At 40.6% G+C, this 21,249-nt stretch overlaps 1 protein-coding gene across 1 annotated transcript in view; it reads right to left on the minus strand.

Annotated features, from left to right (window-relative positions):
- Nucleotides 1-21,249, minus strand: part of TBX15 (T-box transcription factor 15) — an 89,436-nt gene that overhangs the window by 24,296 nt on the left and 43,891 nt on the right. Inside the window, exons 2-5 of the mRNA XM_012569896.5 lie at nt 12,504-12,717; nt 4,709-4,810; nt 2,751-2,922; nt 2,221-2,388 (exon numbers count right to left, since the gene is read on the minus strand). Of these exons, the coding sequence (XP_012425350.2) occupies nt 2,221-2,388; nt 2,751-2,922; nt 4,709-4,810; nt 12,504-12,717 (656 nt within the window). The remainder of the gene's footprint in view (nt 1-2,220; nt 2,389-2,750; nt 2,923-4,708; nt 4,811-12,503; nt 12,718-21,249) is intronic.

The following is a 21,249-nucleotide window of genomic DNA, read 5'->3' on the forward strand; positions in this document are numbered from 1 at the left end:
TGTCCCCCAAATCTTTTTGAACAAAATCCCCAAACATCTGGAATTCAGAGAGATAGAAATGTCAGAGTTTCTTTATGATGAGGTAGCTTATAGTGCCAATCCCTGACAGGGATCCCTCCCTTAGCATCTCCCTCCCTGTGTAATTAAGTCTTATAAGTCTGGTCATTAAGGAAGAATAACAGGCTTATTTCCTGTCATTTCTTCTCCTTTCCCTATCCTCTTTCCTTGTCTGGTCTACAGTCAAGATTTGTGGAGTATCTGCATTTGGCCAAGGGGAGCAGGAAGTTTCCCACACTGCAATGATAGCAAACCCACCAGTGTGTTGGAATATTTTTGATCCATTGTGGATCCTGATTTAAGTCAGCTCAAGAGGACCAGACTGAGAAGAAAAGCATGGGAAGAAAAAGAAGCAGTCACAGGAGCACTGTCTGCACCTGTGCTCTCTTATCTATTGCAAAATAAAAAACCCTGTAACATTTCACTAAATTGTTGGAATTCACGATTGTTAAGAATTGGTTAAATATTGCAATCAGCTTTGGTTAAATATTGCAATCTGCCTTAAGTTGGTTTAATATGGGTCTGTCCTTCAGTCCTAGAAGACTGAAGTCTAGTTTCAGAAAAGTGTGGATCATTAATAAAGTCAAGGTCCCTAGAGAAAGAATCCTGCAGCATCAACATCTTTTCCTTATGGTATCTAAAGCCAATACTAAGTCTCATCACTGGGAACTATGCAAGACCTGAAACAAACACAAATTATCATAAAACCACAGAATTTTGGTTTGGGTTGGAAGGGACCATAAAGATCACCTTGTTCAAACCTACCTGACATGGGCAGGGACACCTTCCACTAGACCAGGTTGCTCAAAGTCCCATCCAACACTGGCGTTGAACACTTCCAGAGATGGGGCACCCACAGCTTCTCTGGGCAACCTGTGCCACCATCATCACAGTAAAGAATTTCTTTGCAATATCTAGTCTAAACCTACTTTCTTCCACTTTGAAACCATTCCTCTTATCCTTTCACCACATGCCCTTGTAAAAAGTCTCTCCATCTTTCTTGTAGGCTCCCTTCTGGTACTGGAAGGCTTCAATTATGTCACCCGAAAGCCTTCTTTTCTGATCCTTACTTACAGTGGGAAGCATTCTGCTTACCCAGTCTCCATCCTGCTGTCCATCCTCTCAAGATGTATGAGAAGTGAAGACTAATTCATTTGAAGACTAAGGCAAAATGGTGTTAAGTACCTCAGACTTCTCATCAATTGTTACCAGTTTTCCAGCACTGATTATCAGGCGGAGGTACACCTTCTTTAACCTTCCTTTCCTGGTTAACTTACTTGTAGAAGTTCTTCTTGTTATTCTTTGTGCCCCTTACCAGGTCTACTTCTAGCTCTAGTTTTGCCATGGCCTTTCCTCACCCAGTCCCTACACATGGTACCTGTCTTTGTTTCCTCTGACTGTGCATTTGTTTCTTTCCACTTGGTTTTCCCAGCAGATCCCTACTCAGCCATGATGCTCTCTTGACTTCCTTGTCTGATTTCTGGCTCCTGGGGGTAGCTGGCTGTTGGCCTGTATGGAATACTTCCTTAGAGATTCACCAGCTCTGTTCCATGCCTTGTTCCTAAGGGCAGGCTCCCAGAAGATCCTGTTGACCATCTCCATGCAGAACTGGAAGTTTACTTTCCTAAATTTCAGGTGCAAAACTTGACCCCTTACCTGATCCCTATCCCTCAGGACATGCACACATGAGAATTTCAGTTTATATGCAATGCATACATTCAAAGGCTTCTTTTGTCATCAAACTGATGAGATTGAGCATCTTCAAAACTTTTTCCTTCACTGATATAAAAAACCTGACTGCTTTGTCTCTGCGATAACTGATCTGGAATTATAGCTGAACTAGCTGTACTGCCTTAAAATTATAGTGAGGACAGGATACTCTAGTTTTGTACCATGAGGTAACAAGGAAATTTGAACACAACACACCTCTTTACAGTTGATCTTAGTTACTCCTTTTACAGTAAAAGCTACAGCCATCTTATTTTCAGGGTGTTTTCCTGGCTAGATACTTCATGTCTGCACAATACCCCAGGAGCAAGCACTTCTTTTTTTTTTCTTAAGTGTAACTTTTCTATGCTTCTCAGAGAATTTAGTGTCTCAGTCACAAAGAGCACACTGATATTTTTGTGAAGGCACAAGATAAAAGGAGCATGAAGGATTTACCTGTTGATTTTGGTAGGCTGTCACTGTGGTAAAAACAGTCTCGGGAAAGTTGAAGGTTTTCACCCCATCTCCTGAAGGAACTGGCTTTGTAGGAGAAAGATCACTGCTGAAATCCTTGCGAATGACATGAACACGAGGCTGATACTTGTGCATTGAATGTAAGATTATCTGAAGAGAAAACAAAAGAAAAAGGACTTTTTTTTTTCCCAAAAAAATATTTGACACAACATCCAGATGTACAAGAAAGCAGGGATGGAGTAAGACCTAATATGAAGAAAATGATCCTTTTCTTAAAAGCATGTATGAGACAAAGTTTCTGCTGTGAGCAAAGAGAAAGGTGCTTTAAAGGGTCAGGCACCATTTTGTGGAAAAGCACTGAAATAGCAAAAAAAACCCTCCATAAATCTGGAAGCAACCACAGACACGTGTGCCCAACAGGATACAGGAGCATCAAAGCAGCAGCAGCACCCTTTCAAGTCTGAGAGGAGCAAGGCTAGGACAGCAGGCACCAGAATTAACTTCTAACTTACATGGCCTTGATCATCAAGCTCGTTGTTGGTCAGCTTGAGCTTGTCAAAACTGACCACCTGCCTCATCCAGGTGTCTCCAGAAGCCAGGGAGTCAGGGTGGATGTAAACCCTCGGGGGCACTGGGGAGTCAGCATTGCCAGCCACCATCCACTTGGAGCTGTGGTACACATACCTGAAAGAGGAAGGGTAGGTGACAAAGGGAGGTTGTCACTCACCCACTGCAGGAGCATATCCAGGGCTCCCCCTCCCCTGCCACCCTCATGCACCCCAAGCTCTCATTTGCAGTCAGGGGAGCATGTGCTTTATTGCAACCTCCTACCTCCTAAATGAAAGCCAGATTACCCCTGAGCCACTTGTTCAGACTTGACTCCTTATTAAAACCACCTTGCAGTTATTTTCCCTGTAAAACTCTGCCACATGTGCCTTCTCAACTCCTTAACCCTCTCTGAGCCAGAGTAAGAGGCTAAAAAATATGATTAAACAGAGTTCACTCTGAAAATATCCATAAATATCCTGCAATTTCTGGAAATCCGCATTGTATCTCATACCAGACTTTAGAAAACACATGTGGCTTCACCCAGAAAGGGCAATATCCAATGGATACCAGTAAAACAACTGATAAAACAGAATTTCTGGTTTGAAATGTTGCAAAAAAGAAAATTCCATATAGTATTACATACATTGGGATTCGAGGAACAAAATATTTTTGTGTTCCTGATCTAGCCATCCTATATATGCCATAAATTTCTCCACCACAGCTTTGCCTAGACAATTTTTTTCTCCTGCCCTGCAGCTTCTTCCCTTGAAGGTATTTCACAAACAGTTCCACTGACACCTCTGAGTTCTGCCCTGTGCTGCCCCTCACTGAGTCTCTTCTCAGCCCTGCTAAGATGTTCCAGTCTTTACCTACAAACAGTGACTAATTTCCTGTATTGCTACAAGAAAGTGGGGAGAAATTAAAAAAAAAAAAAAAAAAAAAAAAAAGAGAGAGGTCTTTTCCTTTCCTGTTTGCTCTATGATGTGACTGCACAAGCCAAGCAGAGTAAGAAAGTAAATGTCTTTTCAATGTCAATGTTTTTAGAACCACACTCTTAGAAAGAGGAAAAGCATCCAGCTGAGTATCAAACACTATCTTTACTATCCTTCTGCTTCCCAGGAAAAGCATTTTTCCTGAGAAAAGGTCTATACAATTTGGGAGCAAAAATACAGTATTTAGCATTTAAAGAAGAGGTTCAATTCTGTATCCTTGAAATGTGGTCCAGTCAAGACTATTTGGAGAAGAGACTTGCTCTCACGGGTCTTTTAATAAGAATACATAAATCACGTCAGTCTGGAGAGTTTTCTGGGATGCAGAGGATCATGAGTTTTCCAGAACATTTTTTAAGATCAGAAGCCCATTAATATTAGAGAAATCTCTTCTTCCTGTCTTTAGCTCAGCAGTGGAAAGTTTCTCAGTGACTCCATTCTGTAGGTCAGGGACCAATATTCACTGAGGCTGCTGTACAGTTTTGAAACTGCTGTTTCAAAAGTGAGCACTTTTGAAACAGAAATCACCCAATCCAGTTCAGACCAGACCTGAGGGGTCTGGCTTAGTTCCAAGCTGCTCCTTGCCCATTCCTTTCTTGAGGAAGTAGATTGAGGGGCTGCAGACCCCCCATTGATAACTCCAGTGATCAGTTCCCTCAGACAGTCAGTGCTAATTGTGTCAAGCAGAAGATGCATGACAGAGATCTCGATTAAAAACTGCTACTTGAAAAGAGACAGATTTCACTCCAAAAGTGCAAGAGATTGTATTAAACACAAACTCTGGGTTTATGTCTGAAGATTCTGGTCAAATCAACTGTGTTGGTGTAAATCAAAAGGGTCTCCTCCAGCACACCTTTGCAATGGTGTTTAATGGAGGTGTCATTGACGGTAAGCTGGTACACAATTCCTACCTCTGCCCCTGAAAAGCTTACCTGTATCTCTTGTTATCCACAGGGACAATGTCCATGGCAATATAATACTGCTGGTGGGGATCCAAGCCTGTAATTTTCACCCTCATGGCTGGAAACATTCTCCTAGGAAAATAAGAGTAGAAATAAGGAAGAAAATGGTGAACAAGGAAAATTAAGAGGCTCCTTGTACCTCTCTCTAGCACCAGAAGCATGCTACTTTATACAGCCGAGTCCTTGGCATGACTCCTCTGGGCTTGGTATGGGTAGAAAAGACTGTGCTGGCAGTGCTTTGAATCTTCGGGTTTTTCCCACTTAGAAAAAGGGGTAACAGGATAACCACCTGTAAGTAATGATAAAATACTCACAGTCAAGCACTCTGTTCCAGTTCCTAGCAGACAGTTCTGCTATGCTTCATACAAATCATCCTCTCTAAGGCATTTCTAGATAGGCAGTGTGCCTTTTAACTTGTGTTCTTCCCACTGGCCATGCACCTGTAATTCTTCTCTCATATTCCATTAAATGCAGGATCGCTTTAGTTCTCTTTTTTTGAGAATGTCACATTTCAGTATAGAATTTGACAATACTGAGGTAACATTTAAATAGATCATCCTGAAGGATCCTCTCACTCACATGTTTTCAGTTATTTAAGAAAAATATTCTTCAAATTAATCTGCTTATTAGGAATGTACTTCACATTCAACAGAAACACTGGCATTATGTCGTGGCTTCCTTGAAGTCCTGGTGGTGTTTTGTGCAATCTTTTTAATAGGTGTTTTCTTTTCTATGCCATATGATCCAGATCTATCTTAAGCATTTTCTCTTGATAGGCAAAGTATGGAATTCTATACCAACAAGAAACAATTCCCAGCCTTTTTCTTCTTGTCTGAGCACAAGTTAAGCTTTACTAAACACAGTCACTGTTGTGGAAGTGTTTGTAGCTAGGTAATTATCTCAGAAGAGAACAGATCAGAACAATTTTAACCTTAAAGCATGTTAGTGTTAGTGTGGCTATGACATAATTTCTCCTTCTTAAAAATGTTACAGTGGCCACTGGACCAATTTCAATTCTACACCTCCCTCAAAGAGCATGCTGAGGGAATTACTTATGCCATATTATATTTCTAACTAATGTGGTATTTTTACACCTTCATAAAATCTGAGGAGCTGAATGGAATGAGGTGCAGAAGGAATTCAGCAACATTGAAATCAGAGCAGAGCAGAAAGAAATCCTGCATTGTTTCACTGACTGTTTACCCAGACCTGAGCTCTACCTAAGTGGCTTTTCAGCCTTTATCTGAGAAAAACTTAAGCTGAGGTCCTATAGGATGGTGTTACTCCATTGAATGACTTCTGCCTAGAAAATATAGAACTTTGGTAGGAGAAACCCCAAAAGTACTGGATGATTGTACAAAATCATATTCTGCTTCTCTGATAAGTAGACATATCCTTGAGGGATGGAAGTATGTGGATTGAGATAGGATATTAAAGGACAATTTAAAATCAAAATTCCAAAATAGTAGGAAAGTGTACAAGAAATGTTTCTAGGAGTCACCCCTACAAACGATCGTGACACTTTCCCTTTTATTTAGTGAGAAGCAGTGAAATGTCAGAGAAGATTTAGCTCTCCTTTCAACATTTCTGTTTCTCAAAGTATTGCTGGTGAACAGAGTCTGGAGGAGGAAGAAAAGAGGAAACCTTGTGTCAGCATCTCCAGGCATGTCCCTCAAACTTTGCACGACAGGGATGTGATCATGAGGATCTGTTTTATGCTGCCCAGGTAGCTCAATGCAGAAGAAGGTAGGAAGGAGGAGGAGGTTGATGCTCAGCCTTTGCCTTACCCAAAGCTCTTTCATTTCAGGCCACACTGAGAAGATAAGAGCTGACCTATTAGTAACTGCATCTGCTTTGGAAAAGTGCTTTTATCGTGGGGGTGGGGAGAGCACCGCCCCACAGCTGCCACAGCACAGCTAACCCGAGTTATGAGAGACGTAAAACTGTCAGAAAAATCGTCTGCAGAAACCCTTCAAGGAGAGAGCAATTTGTGCAACTGATGGTGTGAGTTTGCTAGTAGAATGACTGGGGGGGAGGTGGGGAAGGAATAATGGATTAGTCTTCAGTGGCTTGAGGGCATTACCTTGTTTCTGCCACAATGGCTCATTAAATCTGCCAAGCCAAATGGGTACAGGATGTGGCATTTTACAGTCCAGCTCTCTTTAATTAGAGAGAGGTGGCTTGGGAGCAGCTAAAGAGGTAGGTCATGTTTCAGAGGGTTGATGAGAAACCCAGGATTAAATCAGAGTCTCTTTGGGTCTAAGTCTGCACACTGTGCTGGGAAAATTGAATGAACTGTGTGTCCCAAAAAGTTCTCTCCAAATCTCCCGTGTAAAGTTGCAGTATAGCCTGTGGGGTTGTTTGCTTATGAAATGCCTTGTAAAAGATTACCACAGACCATTCAGCAGGCTTAGAGGTTAATCTCTAAAATGATCGGAGAGAGCTCAGCTGATCCCACTACTTTCTCTGAGGTTTAAGTGTACTTTTAAAGTTTTGTAAATTGTTACTCTTTTCCTTTTTCTGTGGGTATAAAAGTAACTTAGGTTTTTTGCCATAAAGATGTGGCCTAGAACTGTAACAGCAGGTTTATGGCAGCACTGCTGTGTGGAAAGAGAGAAATGGAAAAGGCTGAGGCTAACAGTGAAGACTTGGGGATGTGCTTGTGCATAATCCTGGAAAAGTCCCTGTTCCCTGCATTTCCTCTTGGCTGGCTCTTGGTTGCCTAGAGGCATCAGCCTTATAGAAAACAAGAGGCTCAAAGGTCTGGAAGGAATTCAGGCCATTTGGATATGGCTGTATTAATAAACAGTCAAGAATCTTTCATCTAGAAAGGGATCGGCTTCATAGTCAACAGCTACAGAGCTACAGACACGAAGGCTGTCTGTTTTCATAGGGAACATGTGATGACATTTGATATATTTTAGGAGGAGCTTTTATATCAGCAGCAGTTTGGGATGATCAAATTATTTATATGTTAGCTTTACCACTCTGCAGGAAAACAGTCTTCCAAAGCTTAGACTGTGAACTTACACAGAGTACCGTTGTAGGGGAAATATAGTGTGATATGAAATCTTATTTCAACTGCTTTAGGACCACTTAGAAGTGTTTCAAAAAGCATTTTAGCAATAACCATGTGCCTCAGTCTATTTAATTACTGATTTTCTCCATAATGAGATTGGAGTTTATGAACATCAAATGTGAAGAAAACTAATGATAGATAAATATCTCTAGAACTCAGTTAAAAAGTATTTGCCAGCACAGGAGTGTACTCATATTAAGAACCATGTTTGGGAAATTTCAACAAAAAAAAAAAAATTAGTTGGGTTGTGGCACCTAGCAGTATATCTTTTGGTGATGCTATTTAAAATTTTCTTTTAAAATGAAGTTTAATTTTACTTTGTGAAAACTGGTCATAGGATGAGGATCACAGATATATGCCTGAACTGGATTTTTTCCCCCAGTAGAATAAAGCTTCAGTTTCTTACCCTTAAGTTAGGAACTTAGATAAGAATAGACTTGTACAGGGGTGATATCTATTAAATGCAAACCCTAAAATGAAGGGATGTGCTCTTCAACTGTAGCAAAAGAAATAGACAGAATAGTCATTTCCCAGGCATAAAAATAATCAAATTGAGAAACTCTGCAAAGTAATCTGGTTTAGGTCTGCAGATTAAGTATGCACAGTGTTTACAATGTGTGTGAGTTTACAGGGCAACCTGAAGTTATCCTTGTTATTTCGTATCTCATATTTCCTTGCATTTAAGACTGATGCCAAATGTATATATTCTTGAGAGAAACAAATGTGTAAGGAGTGAAGGAAAGGAAAGGAAGGCGAGGGAAGGCGAGGAAAGGCAGTGGAGGAATGCCTTCTGTTTCCCTTTGCAGCATGGGATCATGTAGAGATGTGTGCTTTGAGAGGAAAAGCTGAGGGCACAGCTCAGTAGCAAATGAATTTATTGTTTATGAAGGAGAGGGAGACGAGCAGATCTTCTCAGTTGCTCCCAAAGGGGACACTTTTCTGGAAACTGGAGCAAGCTTATCTGGCCCACAGGGTAAGGAACTCTAAAAATCAGTTTGGTATCTGTGACCTGCCAGCCCTTGTTTTGAGAAATCCTCTTCATGGGCCCCTTCAGCATCAACAGAGCTTGATTACAAAGTCTCTGCTGCTTATCTAACTGAGGAGCACTTTGGGACCCACCTTTCTTTCCACTGGAAAGCAAATATAACACCTGGTAATATAAACAGCCCCGAGTATATGCTACAAACAACTCAGAGTCATGATTTCAGGGAGGCAGAGTCTGCAGGGAAAGCAAGAAAAACCTATCAGGAGGCACAGAGAAGTCAGGAGAAGACAAGGTCACCTGTTTCACTCACTGATGGCTTTTTCCAGTCTTACTATCGATCCTGGCCATCAGCATTTTGGGTTGAGCCATCCTGCAGCACAGATATGATAACTGTGATATGACAGATGAGATCATTCCCCCCATTGCTGAGGTGAGATCCCAGCTCTGTTACAGGTAGAATGTGTGTTCCCAGAATGATACCTCTTGGATGTGCTGGGATGCATGGTAGGACTCATAAAACCACCTCCATAAACAGTAGGCAGCTTTTCCCTTCCAGGGAAAGACTCCAAACACCCCCTATAGTGTATCCCCCTAGGAATAATTGCACATTTTCCCTCACTTTGGCCAGCACTCCTATGCATCAGTTAATGAACTGCTACCTCTGCAGCTCAGGTGACCATGGACATTAGATAGGGACTGTAGGGATGTGGGAAAGGTTTCAAATTCCTCCCCTGATGATGCCACTATGATCACTGTTAGTAAAGGAGAGTAGAGAAAAATAATTAAACATTATTTTAGGACTAGTTGTTCAAATCAGTATGACCCAGGGCTTAAGATGAACTTATTTTATTTTATACAGAGTGCAAGGTTGCCTTTCAAACAAAAAGGAGATAAAGGTAACTGCGGATTTGAGTGACTGCAGCTGACAGCCATTTGCATCTTTTGCACAAAGAACAAAGGTGTCTTTTTATAAGCTTCTGATTATAATCTAAATAACAACGTTTTTATGGAAAGGAAAAAGGAAGAGTTATAAGAGGGCTGGATAGGTTTACGGAAACAGACCAGGAAAAAAAAGACATCTATAAATACAACATCAAGAAAAGAAAAACAACAAAGCAGAATTAGAAGTGAGTGAGAGTAGGAGTCTGAAAGTCAAAAAATGCAGTGTGCCTGACACAGGCAGGATATAGCCCCAGAAATATGTTTGAAATGAGAACGTAGGTTAGAAATTAGCATTACACAACAAGAGCAGAGAGACATTGTGGGGACAGGCAGGAACCAGGCAATGCTTTCCAAGTCATAGAAAATTAAGGAGCAGCTGTAGTTGTAGGCAACTGAGTCTGTAATTATAATGGCTTTCAAAACAAGAAGGCCTTATGGGACTCAAGGTTTCCAAAGAGAAAGCAACAAGAGTAAAATCTTCTATGGGGAAGGAAGCAGATGCAAACTACTCTGTGTGTCTCTAACAATTTGAATAAGTAGTAGGAAGTCTTCAGGAAATAACACTAATTCTGCTATTTATGCCAGAAATAATGAAATCTAATCTCTGGGACACATCATGTATCATGCATCCCATATGGAGAAACAGGACTGCTGGATCCAGCTTGCACACATCACAGACACATCTTCTCTGGGAGAAAACTGTTACCTATTTAATTTGCAAATTCTATCACACCAGTAAGGACCATCCTCAATAAACAGGTGTATTACCTAAAGAAACTGCCCAGCTCTTCATCATGCTTTGTGATGATTAACCTACAAACATAGTCAACAGAAAAAGAGAACAACAGCGGCCCTCCAATATTGTTGACATCACTTCTGGAGAAGAACATCATCAAGTAGAAAAAACCACATCTATTTAGTAGTTACATAGATTTTCTGTGGGCGGTAATGTGACAGTTGGCCATCAGGATTCAAGCAATTACAAGCATCTCCTTTCAAGGAGAAAGAATATTATTTAGGATTATAACAAATATATGATTTGCACAGGAAGATATGACTCTACTGTGATACATAATCTTCTGTAAGTGAAAAAATTATCCACACTGGAGCTTGTAAGATGTCTGAAAAGTCAGTTACTTTGTTTAGAAATGTGTGAGCTGCCAAGATCCTTTTCATACCACTAAATTCTAGCCATTTTCATTTGAACTAGTTGACAAAAACATATTTATGCTGCTTTTAGGTCTAGCTACTCCATGTATCATCAGATAATTAATTATAGTTCATCTAGCAGGTGATTATGTTTTATTTTAAGTTTCTGAAACAGCATGGTCCAGGCACCAGGACAATAAATCCAGAAAGAAGGAAGTTGGTTCTTCCAATGCCATATTTAATGATGCTGGACAGATCACTTAATCTGTTTAGGTCTCAATGTCACCACCTATGAAAAGAGGATACTAATTATTTTCTGTGTCTGCTTTAACATCTCCAGAGAGGTGTTGCACAATAGCAGGTGATATCATTCCTGCTACTTTGCCTCTTCCATTTGAGGCAGAAGGTCAAAATCAGCAGCCCACTGTGTACTGAAGAAAAAATGCTTCCTTTGCCACTAAAATCTAAAACTGGGAGCTAATCTGGCTCTGATACTCTTTTTTAGGGATCATATGGGTTATTTGTCCACTGTAACTTTCCTTGAATTATCTGGACTTTCTGGGGCTAGAGAGCAATAGCGCTCACTTCACAAGAACGTAAAACAACAATTCGAGATGTTCTGGTAAATTTTGAGAGCACAGATATGAAACAACGCTGTAAACAATAGAGCACCTCGGGTTTCCCCAAAAATTTGGGTGAAATTTCCCTGCTGCATTTCTGCGGTGCAGCCGGGACAGCTCCCGGGTCACTCCCGGTGTTCGCGCGCCTTGCCGGGCTCTGTCCGTGGTGCTGACGTTCTCCTTCTCCGCTTCAATCGGAATTAAAACCTCCTTAGGTGAAGGTAGGAAAAGGCCTGCTAATGCAAACGTGCCTAAAAATCCTCGTTTGGGACGTCTAGAAATGTCCAACTACCTCTAGGTTGTGTTTTGGCAAACAGACTCCCAGCCATTTTTAAATAGTAGTCAGCAGTGAAGATCTTCCCCTTGGCTAACCTGTCATGGTGAGGTTTTCCTTTTTAAAATATCTGGCTAATTAGTGGCTCTTTCTAACCTCAGCTGTCGTGGTGTCACTGAAATAGCAAAGGGAAACATTGGGCTTGCACATTTTTAATACAGGAAGTCATTAACACTGCATCTATTCAGAGCTGCAGGAAGACACTCATTTGGTGCAAAGGTGAGTTTGAATTTCACTATATTTTAGATTAAATCAGTAAGCTCATGAAGTGCTATGGAAACTTGAAAGAAGACTCAAATGGCTCACCCCCAAATTTATAGCTCATCTTAAATTCAGTACAGCCAACAGTACAATGATCATTTCCTGATTTATTTGCTCAAAGGAACAACTATCTTCAATGGTTTCCTGCAGCTGCCAGTTCTTGTTTGGAGCCACTTATTCAAACAGTCATATGAAACAACTTCACTTGTCTTAAGAAAGCTAATAGGAAACACAGCTGAGAAACTCAGGCAGCCATTTTATTTTTTATGCATGTTTATCCCTTTGGATTATCAAGAATGGGAAAAAAAATCTTTCTGAAAAATCAATTAAATAAAATTTGGTTTGTTTGGTTATGATTTCTTTTTTAACTAGACAGAAAGCCAGATATGTCTTACCTGCCTGCTTTTGTGATGATCATCTCTGTCCCAATGTCATGAAATCTTTTCCAGAGGTCTGCACACTGCAACTCTACCTGGATCTCTTCCATGGATGAAGGTGGAGGAGGCTGAGGGCCTGAGCCACCAGATGTAAGGTCAGAATGGGAGCCAAATGAGCAGGATGTCCTTTCTGCCAGCACCTCTGTGTCTGACCCAGTGCTCTGTTCTGAATCTGCAAAGTAAAGAAGCCAGGTAAGACCCTTCAGTTCTATCTGCTGTGAGGGGTAAGAGGAGGGAAGGGAAGGAATGTCAACACAGGAAGTGCTAAAGAATAGTACAGTGGCCTTTTATATGGCGTATATATGTATGGGGTTTTGTGATTTTTAGCCTGATTTGGGGGTTTGGTTTTCCAACATGATATCTGGCTTCTTTTGTAAAATTTTAGAAACAGCTGGGAAAAAAAAGACCCTTAACATAAAATATAAATAGTAGCAAGCAATGGCGGGAGTATAAAATATAGATGAAAAACAGAAATGAAAAAAATTAATTCAACCTGTTGTTTCAAGCTAAGATAAGATGGACTTACTGGAAAACTACATTTCATTTAATTGAATATTCTCCTGCAGTACTATTAAAGACATGGTTATTTTTAAACAACACAGCTTTTTATTCTCTTTAATGTCTTCATCATCAAAAACACTGAGCATTTTTTTTATTTTGCTGTTTGGCAGGACTATTTTGGAAATGTGTTTTATTTGCTCCTATAAAACTTTTTTTGAACAAGGATATTTCCTGGAAAGATAACCCAGAAGCTTTTGGTGAGGAAAATGCTCTAGGCTATTAAAGGACAAAAAAAGGTGATAGTAAACATATGGAACATGACCAAAGAAACAACTGAAGCCAACTGCAGAAAAGATCCCATGACACAAAAACCTGTATGGGGAAGAAGAAGAAGGCTTGCTCAAAAAATAAACAAACAAACAAACAAAATGGTGAGGTTCAACATGTTTAAAAGTCCAGACTGGCATGTTGAGTCAGGTGGCCCTTTCTTTGCAAAAATATTTAATTAATTTATTAGGTTGATATGCTGTATATATTCAGGAGTCACTTTCACACAGAGAGCTAAGATGAAACTTTGCAAATAGCAGTGTTGCACACCCACATTGCATTGAAAAAATTCACAATACATTCTGCAAAGCAATGTGCTTATGTTTTCAACCTTATTTTTCATAAACTTGAACTAGTATTATATAGATGATATTTAGGAAAATAATAAAATTACATTAAACACTCAATCAAATGGCTTGGGAAGAGTTCTGTGGGTTTCAAAGAACATACAGAAACAATATTTTAGAGTGTCCTCATTGATCACACCAGTAAAAGCTGTTTTGTTCAGTGAATGAACACAACAGCTATTTACATGTGTTCTCTGCATGGGAAGAAAGAAAGAAGTATCTTTGTCTGCAAAGGAAACCTAAGGAGACAAAAAGTAACAATCTGTGCTAAAAATGTGATCAAATCGTGGCATGTAAAATTCTTTCCATACCAAGAAAATGCCAGAAACAACCAAGAAAATGTCTTTAATAACCCTGAGGTCGTGGAAGCTGAGTCTGAAGTTTACAGTGTTTCTGAGAGACAGCAACTCCTGGAGCAACCTGCACATCAGCCTGCAGGTCAAGAAGAGGCTATGGTTAAGAAGAAGGAGGCAGTGAAGATACCACCCACAGAACCCTCATCCTCACCTCCTGCCCCATGGAAACATTTCTGGAAAATCCATTTTGCTATGGACATAAACTGTTTGACTTGAGTTGAGAAACTTCCAGCCTGAAGTGTCATCAGGAAGCATTTTTCTTCTATGAGATCCCTAGGTGATGTCACTAGACAGTGGACATTTTGTTTGAGGGGTGTTTTCAGTGAGCTTTGTCAGTTATTTAGACAATCTGCCAGTATAATGTAGAAGTTCTGCAGGACACAAGAAAGGTTCAGTACTTGTTGCTCCCAATCCATTTTGAAAAGTGAGTTCTTTATGTGTCCCACAGACTTCCAAGTTAGGCTGAAGCAGTAAATAGGCCCATCCCTCTAAAGGAGTAGCACAAACTTATGCATAGAGGATTGTTACATGGAGACCAGTGCTACGTCCAAAACTAATATCCTACACACAAGGTGATTCAAGACAATATGGGATAATCTTCTGGGGTTCTGTGGCCACAGGACAGATAATCAACCTGACACTACAGAGGGGCTGAGACATTTGCTCCCTGCTTCACTACCCCAGTGACACAGGAGCAAATCTTACCTTCTTCCTCTAGCTCAAGTTATTCTGCTCAAAGCATTGGAGAAGTAAGTATGAGAAGGGGTCACTATGCTTAGGGCTCCCTAGGAACGGTTCATCAGTTTGTCCTTCAACAAAAAGAGAGAGGATACTTCACAAATCACAGTAAGATCTGCTTTTATACGTGCTCATGTCCTAAACCATTAACCAGAAGTCTTACATCTTCCCTGAGATCCCAGAATAGGGGATCAGTTATGCTGGAAAACACCTCTGAGATCATCGAGTTCAATCTATGACTGAACACCACCATGTCAACCAGACCATGGCACTAAGTGCCACATCCAGTCTTTCCTATAACAGGGACAGTGACTCCATCACCTCCCTGGGCAGCCCATTCCAATGTCTAATCACCTTTTCTGTGAAGAAATTCTTCCTAGTGTCCAACTTAAAGATAAACTACACTGGGAGTCGGAAGGGACTGGATCTAGGGAAAAGTGGAGCCCTCCTTCTGAAAGGAAGTACTAAACTGTAGGTCTGAATCTGAAGCGATGGGTTTAGACCACATCATCTGTGCTTGGTTCAGGCACTCAGAAACTGTCCTCTGAGGCAGTATGGCAAACAGCCAACCGATGGCACTTGGCTAGGTGCTGTCCCCACTTATTTCCAGCATTTCCTGGACAGCCTTTCAACCTGGGCATGTGGGTGGAGCTTTGGGAATCCCTGGGAATTAACTGGAAGAGCATGCTGAAAAAAAATTAAGTATCAGAGGCTTAAGCCCCCTCTCATTGATTAATACTGATATCATCCTGCTGACTTTACAGTCTTCTGGAGAGGCCTTTCTTTAATTATGGAAGTCAAAGGAGAGCCATTACCTTGGATATAATTTTCCATCCTGGCACAAATCAAAACTTTCAAAAGGAGTTCACCAATTACTGATAAGCCAGTATCTACCCAAACATGTGGTACCACACAAAGGAGAACTCTTTTTTCCCCAGGGATACTACTTTGTGCCCTGAGTTATGAACTATCATCACCCCCAAGTTAGTGCACAGAACAGTAACTACCTCTCCTTCTTCTAACTTTGGAAATGGAGAGTCACTAGTGTTGTTGCTCTTAGTTCAGACTCAATAGGCACTGAGACATGTTTTGTGTTTTCTTCAGCTTTTCCTGAGCTAAGCTCTCCTGAATGCTGTCATCCAGTTAGAGGCAGTTTGTCCAGACCCAGGGATTCAGGGGAGGTTAAGTGCATCTGACATATTCAACCCTAGTGACACTTGATTTCTTCACACAGCAGCTTCAGTGGGGTGTAACTTTGCTAAACTCAAATAAATTACTTTTACTTTACATTGGTGTGAGCAGAGGGAAAGCAGGCAATAGCTCCTGAAGCCTCAATATGATCTATAAAACTGTGAGCACTCAGAGATGCAGCCTGGGCCTGGTGCTACATACTGTGCATGACTGAAGGACAAACAGAAGGATCTCTGAGGAAGATAAGCTACCTGTAGTTTCTTCTAGCTCCGAAGTGACAAGATAAGAGTATTTGTCTCTCCTTTAAGAGGTACCTTATAAAAAAGCCCACATTCTGAACTCAAGGTCCCATCAGAGGGACATGCAGATCCCCCATGAGGTGGCTTCCTTTCAGAGTTGGGAGACCTTCTCAGAACACTGCCCCAGAAATGCTGACTCTCCTGCACTATGTCAAGCTGCAATCCTACTGTGTCTGGATGTGGCACTTAGGGATATGGCTCAGGGGTGATTATGGTGGTGCTAGTTTGACTGTTGTAGATGACTTTGAAGGCCTCTTTCAACCCTCACGAATCTGCAATTTGTGCCACTTTAGGCATAAGTTAAACAAGCAGCAATTGAAGCAGTTTTATTATTTTCTCTTGCTAAGTTATAGTCCTTGGGAAATCATACTTTGCAACCAGCTCATCCATCACTGACCACTAACAAAAGTGGGAGTAGATGCAACTGAGATTTCTAAATCTACAGTATTTCACTGGACTGTCAGTTGGGACTGACTCAAGTCAAAATGTTCCTTATTGCTTTTACTGGAACCCATGAACTTGCACTTGCACTTGCTGTTTTTGTCCACAAGGTCATTCCTCTCACCTGTCTGATTGAAGCAGGGCCCTTCCTGGTGCACCATAGCTATGGAGGTGGACATCTCCAAAGCTACTGTTGACTGCACAGTTGTATCAATCTGCCTCCTTCATCAATCGGCCTCCATTCTTTCAAATCTCTTCAAAAACTATCAATTCCTACTCTTGCTTGTTCTTTATGTTTTTGTTGGGGTTTTTTTCTGATGCTTCCACCAATTATTTCTGCTGTTCTTTGGAGTGATGTGTAGCCAGAAGAAAACACAAACATTTCAGTCTTTGTTGAGACAGACATGGTGACCACAGGGAAATGCCAATGCTTAACTCTTTCAGACTAATAGGTTTTCCCCTACAGCTAATACAGAAGAAATACTTAAAATACTATCCCTTGTTACAGGCAACTTGCTGGGCAAACACACTAATCAAGTGGTTTTGCCCGTGGGACCTGGACTGATCTGTCAAAGCCAGACAGGCTATTGCAAGACCTGCATTTCAAGGAGGTCAAAACTATCTAATGGGAAAATACTGTAAATTTCATGGAAAAGATTCCTGGGTTCAATGTGCAAAAAAACTCTCTAAGGTCTGAAGCATATTTCACTGACGTATTTCAGTGACATTTCACTGTCACTGTGCAAAAAGACAGCTCCCTTTTCTACTGCCCTGTTGGACAGTTTCCAACCACCCCCTCTTGCCACACTGTCCATGCATCCAGCTGCTTACTGCAGTTTAACTGAATTGGAGGACAGGACATTTCTCAGCACGTTTAGCAATCTTTGAGTATAACCAGATCAGAGGGTCACTTTCAAAGCTTCCAGGCCATTTCTGAGCTTATAGAAGAAAATCAGACTAGTTCAGATTTTTTCTTTCTTAATCTCTTTCACATTTCTACTATCTCTGTATCACCCTGGAAATCAACTTACATTTTTTTCTGATCCATAAATCCCCAGGCTTCTTGTTGGCAGAAAAAAAGGAAAACACTGTTCTGACAAGCATGGTGACTCTGAGGTCAGCATCTGCACTGAGTGCCCCAAGATTATAGACAATAACCCCAACCAGTTTCCAGCACCAGTGTCCTGGGATCAGAGCCATCCCCCGCAAATCAGCAAGGTGCTACAGCCTGACCTGTTTCTATGACTCGGCTGGCCAGTATTCCTCATGTAAATTTCCTGGATTTTCATCAATTTGGGACCAAACTGGTATGTGACGCAAACTGGTATGCGAGATATTAAAAGACTATTTTCTATGCATCTTCATAGATGGATCTTCAGCAGAATTTTTTGCTGCAGCTGGAGCACAGCAGGGATACTGCTCCCCTTACTTGACCAATAAAAGAAATAGAGCTCAGTTTAGTCCTTGGCCACATCATGCAGCTCATGCACTCAACAAATGTTTCACTTCAAACTATCAAAAATGTAAACTACAGGACTGGGAAAAATGACAAAAGACTTACACACATAAAACATCACCTACTCAGAGGAGTCCAACAGATTTATTCTCTTTCTCTCATGATTTTTTTCTTCCCTTTTTTTCTTTTTTTTTTTTTTTTTAGGTTTTTTTTCCTCCATATGTGTAGATATCTAATGTAGATCCTGTCAGATTCCATTAGCATAAAGATTTCTCTTGAGTGGAATGTGGCAGCTGTTACAAGCTGTTAAGGGCTTGGTCTTTTACTGTTTATTTTTGTTTGCAGGGTTTGTGAATATTTAGTACAACAGGTGGTCTTTCCCTCTCCCCTGCCATTGATTTGCTGGCCATTAGGACCTGCAGACTACAAAGAAGGTACAAAATCTGGGAATGTATGGACAAAGAAAATATAGGGAACTTTATTTTTTGTTCTTGTTTTATTTTTTCCTATGAACTCAGCTGAAATTAGCAGAGTGGACACCTTGCTTTTGCTGCTGGTTGCAGACAGATCTCATGGTCCTTTTGAGATTTATGATTTTCAAACTGGCTACTGCCAGCCCATGAGATCAGCAGCCTAAGAACCATGCATAAAGCAGTGTGACATTACTGGAATTTAGAAACAAAATGTCGCAGCCCTATAAAAGTGAAAGAACAGAACCTCACTAAATCCAAACAGTTTGTAATAGTGGAAACTTACTTGGCCGTGGGGTGGCAGCTGCTGGTGCAACTACTTCAGGTACATGACTGTTTTCCCTGATAACAAATACTTGGGGAGAAGCTAAACCAAAGACCTCAGTAATGTCAAAAACACACCAGAAGTCTGGCTGTGGCAAAGGCAGCAGGAGCAGCAGAGGTGAAGCAGTCTGGAGTTCAAGAGAGCTGTTCAAATTAGCACAGTGGATTTTGCACAGCTGATCTGGCAATTGCTCTTGCTGTAGGCAAAGGTTTCTAAACACTTGGTGATTGTAACCATATGGACATCCTGCACACAACAAATAGCACAAAGATAGTTCTGCAGGTGTTCTTACAGATTATTTTATCCCCCTGAACTTTTCCATTCACTCACAGGCCCCTACTACATTAATCATCCCTTCTTCCAGCATTAGCCCATTATTGACTACATACAGCTAGAATTTATAACCTGTTTATTACTGATAATAGAGTCATATAATGATTTTTTGCTCAAAGATACCTTTTAAAGTTTATCTCGTGTATCCCTCAGTAATACTTATTCTTATTCCATTTGTGACTGCAAGTTGCAACCAACATCAGAATTTACTGGTCTGGAGACAGTACAAACCTGTCCAAACCAAGAGCTTCATCTATATTCATGCTGCATTGCAATCTCAGGCAGCCAAAAGAAGAATTCAAGTAATTCATTTGTAGCCATGAAACCACGGCAGAACAAAATGGCATTCAGATCAGCAAGAAAAAAAGACAAAAAAGACTCAAAAAGACAAAAATACTCAAAAAGACAGAACTGGAAGATGTTGTAGAGAGGGAGAAATGTGGCATAGAGAAATGGAGTGACCTGATACTGTCACAAGTGGCACCAATAGAGACAAGCTGATTCTGAATTAAAGAATTCCTCTGGCACTTGAAGCTCAAAATCATCTTCATCCTCCTGATATATAGTGCTATAAGGTGTTTTTGTAAGATGAGCCAACAAAACATGCCAAACCCACTAAAAAAATGCTGCACTTACTAAAACTGAGTTTAAGGCCAGTACAGTTATCACACAACTATATCCCCATGGCATACACAGCTAGTAGGAGAATATAAAAACCAACAGAAAGACACCAAAAAACCCACGGTGGCTTTGGCTCTAAATGCAAGTCTTCCATCAATTTGACTGTGCACTGCCAAGAGCTGACTGCCTGTGCCTTGTCTTATTCCATGTAAGACTGAAAAAAGAGACACAAAACTCAGCAAAGAAAAAATCACCCTGATTCAGGGGTATACTCCAGCTGCTCTGCTCCACTCTAGCAATGCAAAACAGCTGTAAGCCTGGTTTAACCAGAAAGTTAAATTGGGTTTATGACTTCTCAGTATTGGCAAAGAAGTACAAAGCAGCTGGAGTTTACTAGTATATTCAGCCCTGGGGGTTTGCCCTTAAAAGTTAACTTTTGCTCCAGTGAGAAGAAAAAATATAAGCCACAGTTAAACTTTAAAGTGAGGTTTTATCTCACAATCTATGGTAATTTTTCAAAGAATACTGAGAAAAACAAAACTTATATTCTATGCCAACATTCGGTTTAGGACCAGACATCCAAGACACCAGCTCCAGTTTTGAAGTGCATCAGCTGAAGGTGGAGATGTTGACTGCTGGGCTCTGAACTCATCCTTGGCAAGTACAAATTCTCATTACAGAAGCATAAGCTACGTGACCAAGATTGTTCTGAGTAATATCACAATGTAGGCTTTCTTTGTAGACTTCATACCAAATCCCATCTTACTCTTTGAGTAAAACTGTCTGCAATTCATCAATCCATGCTTTAGACTATCTATCACAACTAAAAATATCTGATCAAATAGATGTCAACCAGAAACCTGTTCTATAAACTCTCCCATCTGTGGATGGGTGGATCTTACTTGTTTAAAAGAATTTTATAAGCATAATTTTTCCCAGCAGAGGCTTCTGGCAATTGTAGTTCAGGAGAACAAAATCCTCTGAAGTAGCAAAAGTTGGATTCAGGGTTTATATTGTATTATTGTCTTCTGGAAAGCAAGAATAGCTTGGGCTTTCAGTATGTCAGACTAGCTTTGAGGAAAATGCAATTTGAAATTTCAGTATAGAAGAAACCAAGAGATTCCTAAAATTCCCTGAGGAGACTCTCTGCAGCTGTCATTCAGATTGGGCTTAGGACAAGGAATCACCAGTACAGCCTCACAAAAAGACTGCAGAGTAGTGAATATTTATAAATACCAAATTTAAAATAATACAGGGCTTTAAAATGAGCATCCAGAAAAGTAAGATTCAGTTAAATCA

The sequence above is a fragment of the Taeniopygia guttata genome, chromosome 1 (assembly GCF_048771995.1).
Source record: "Taeniopygia guttata chromosome 1, bTaeGut7.mat, whole genome shotgun sequence".
Taxonomy (NCBI): Eukaryota; Metazoa; Chordata; class Aves; order Passeriformes; family Estrildidae; genus Taeniopygia; species Taeniopygia guttata.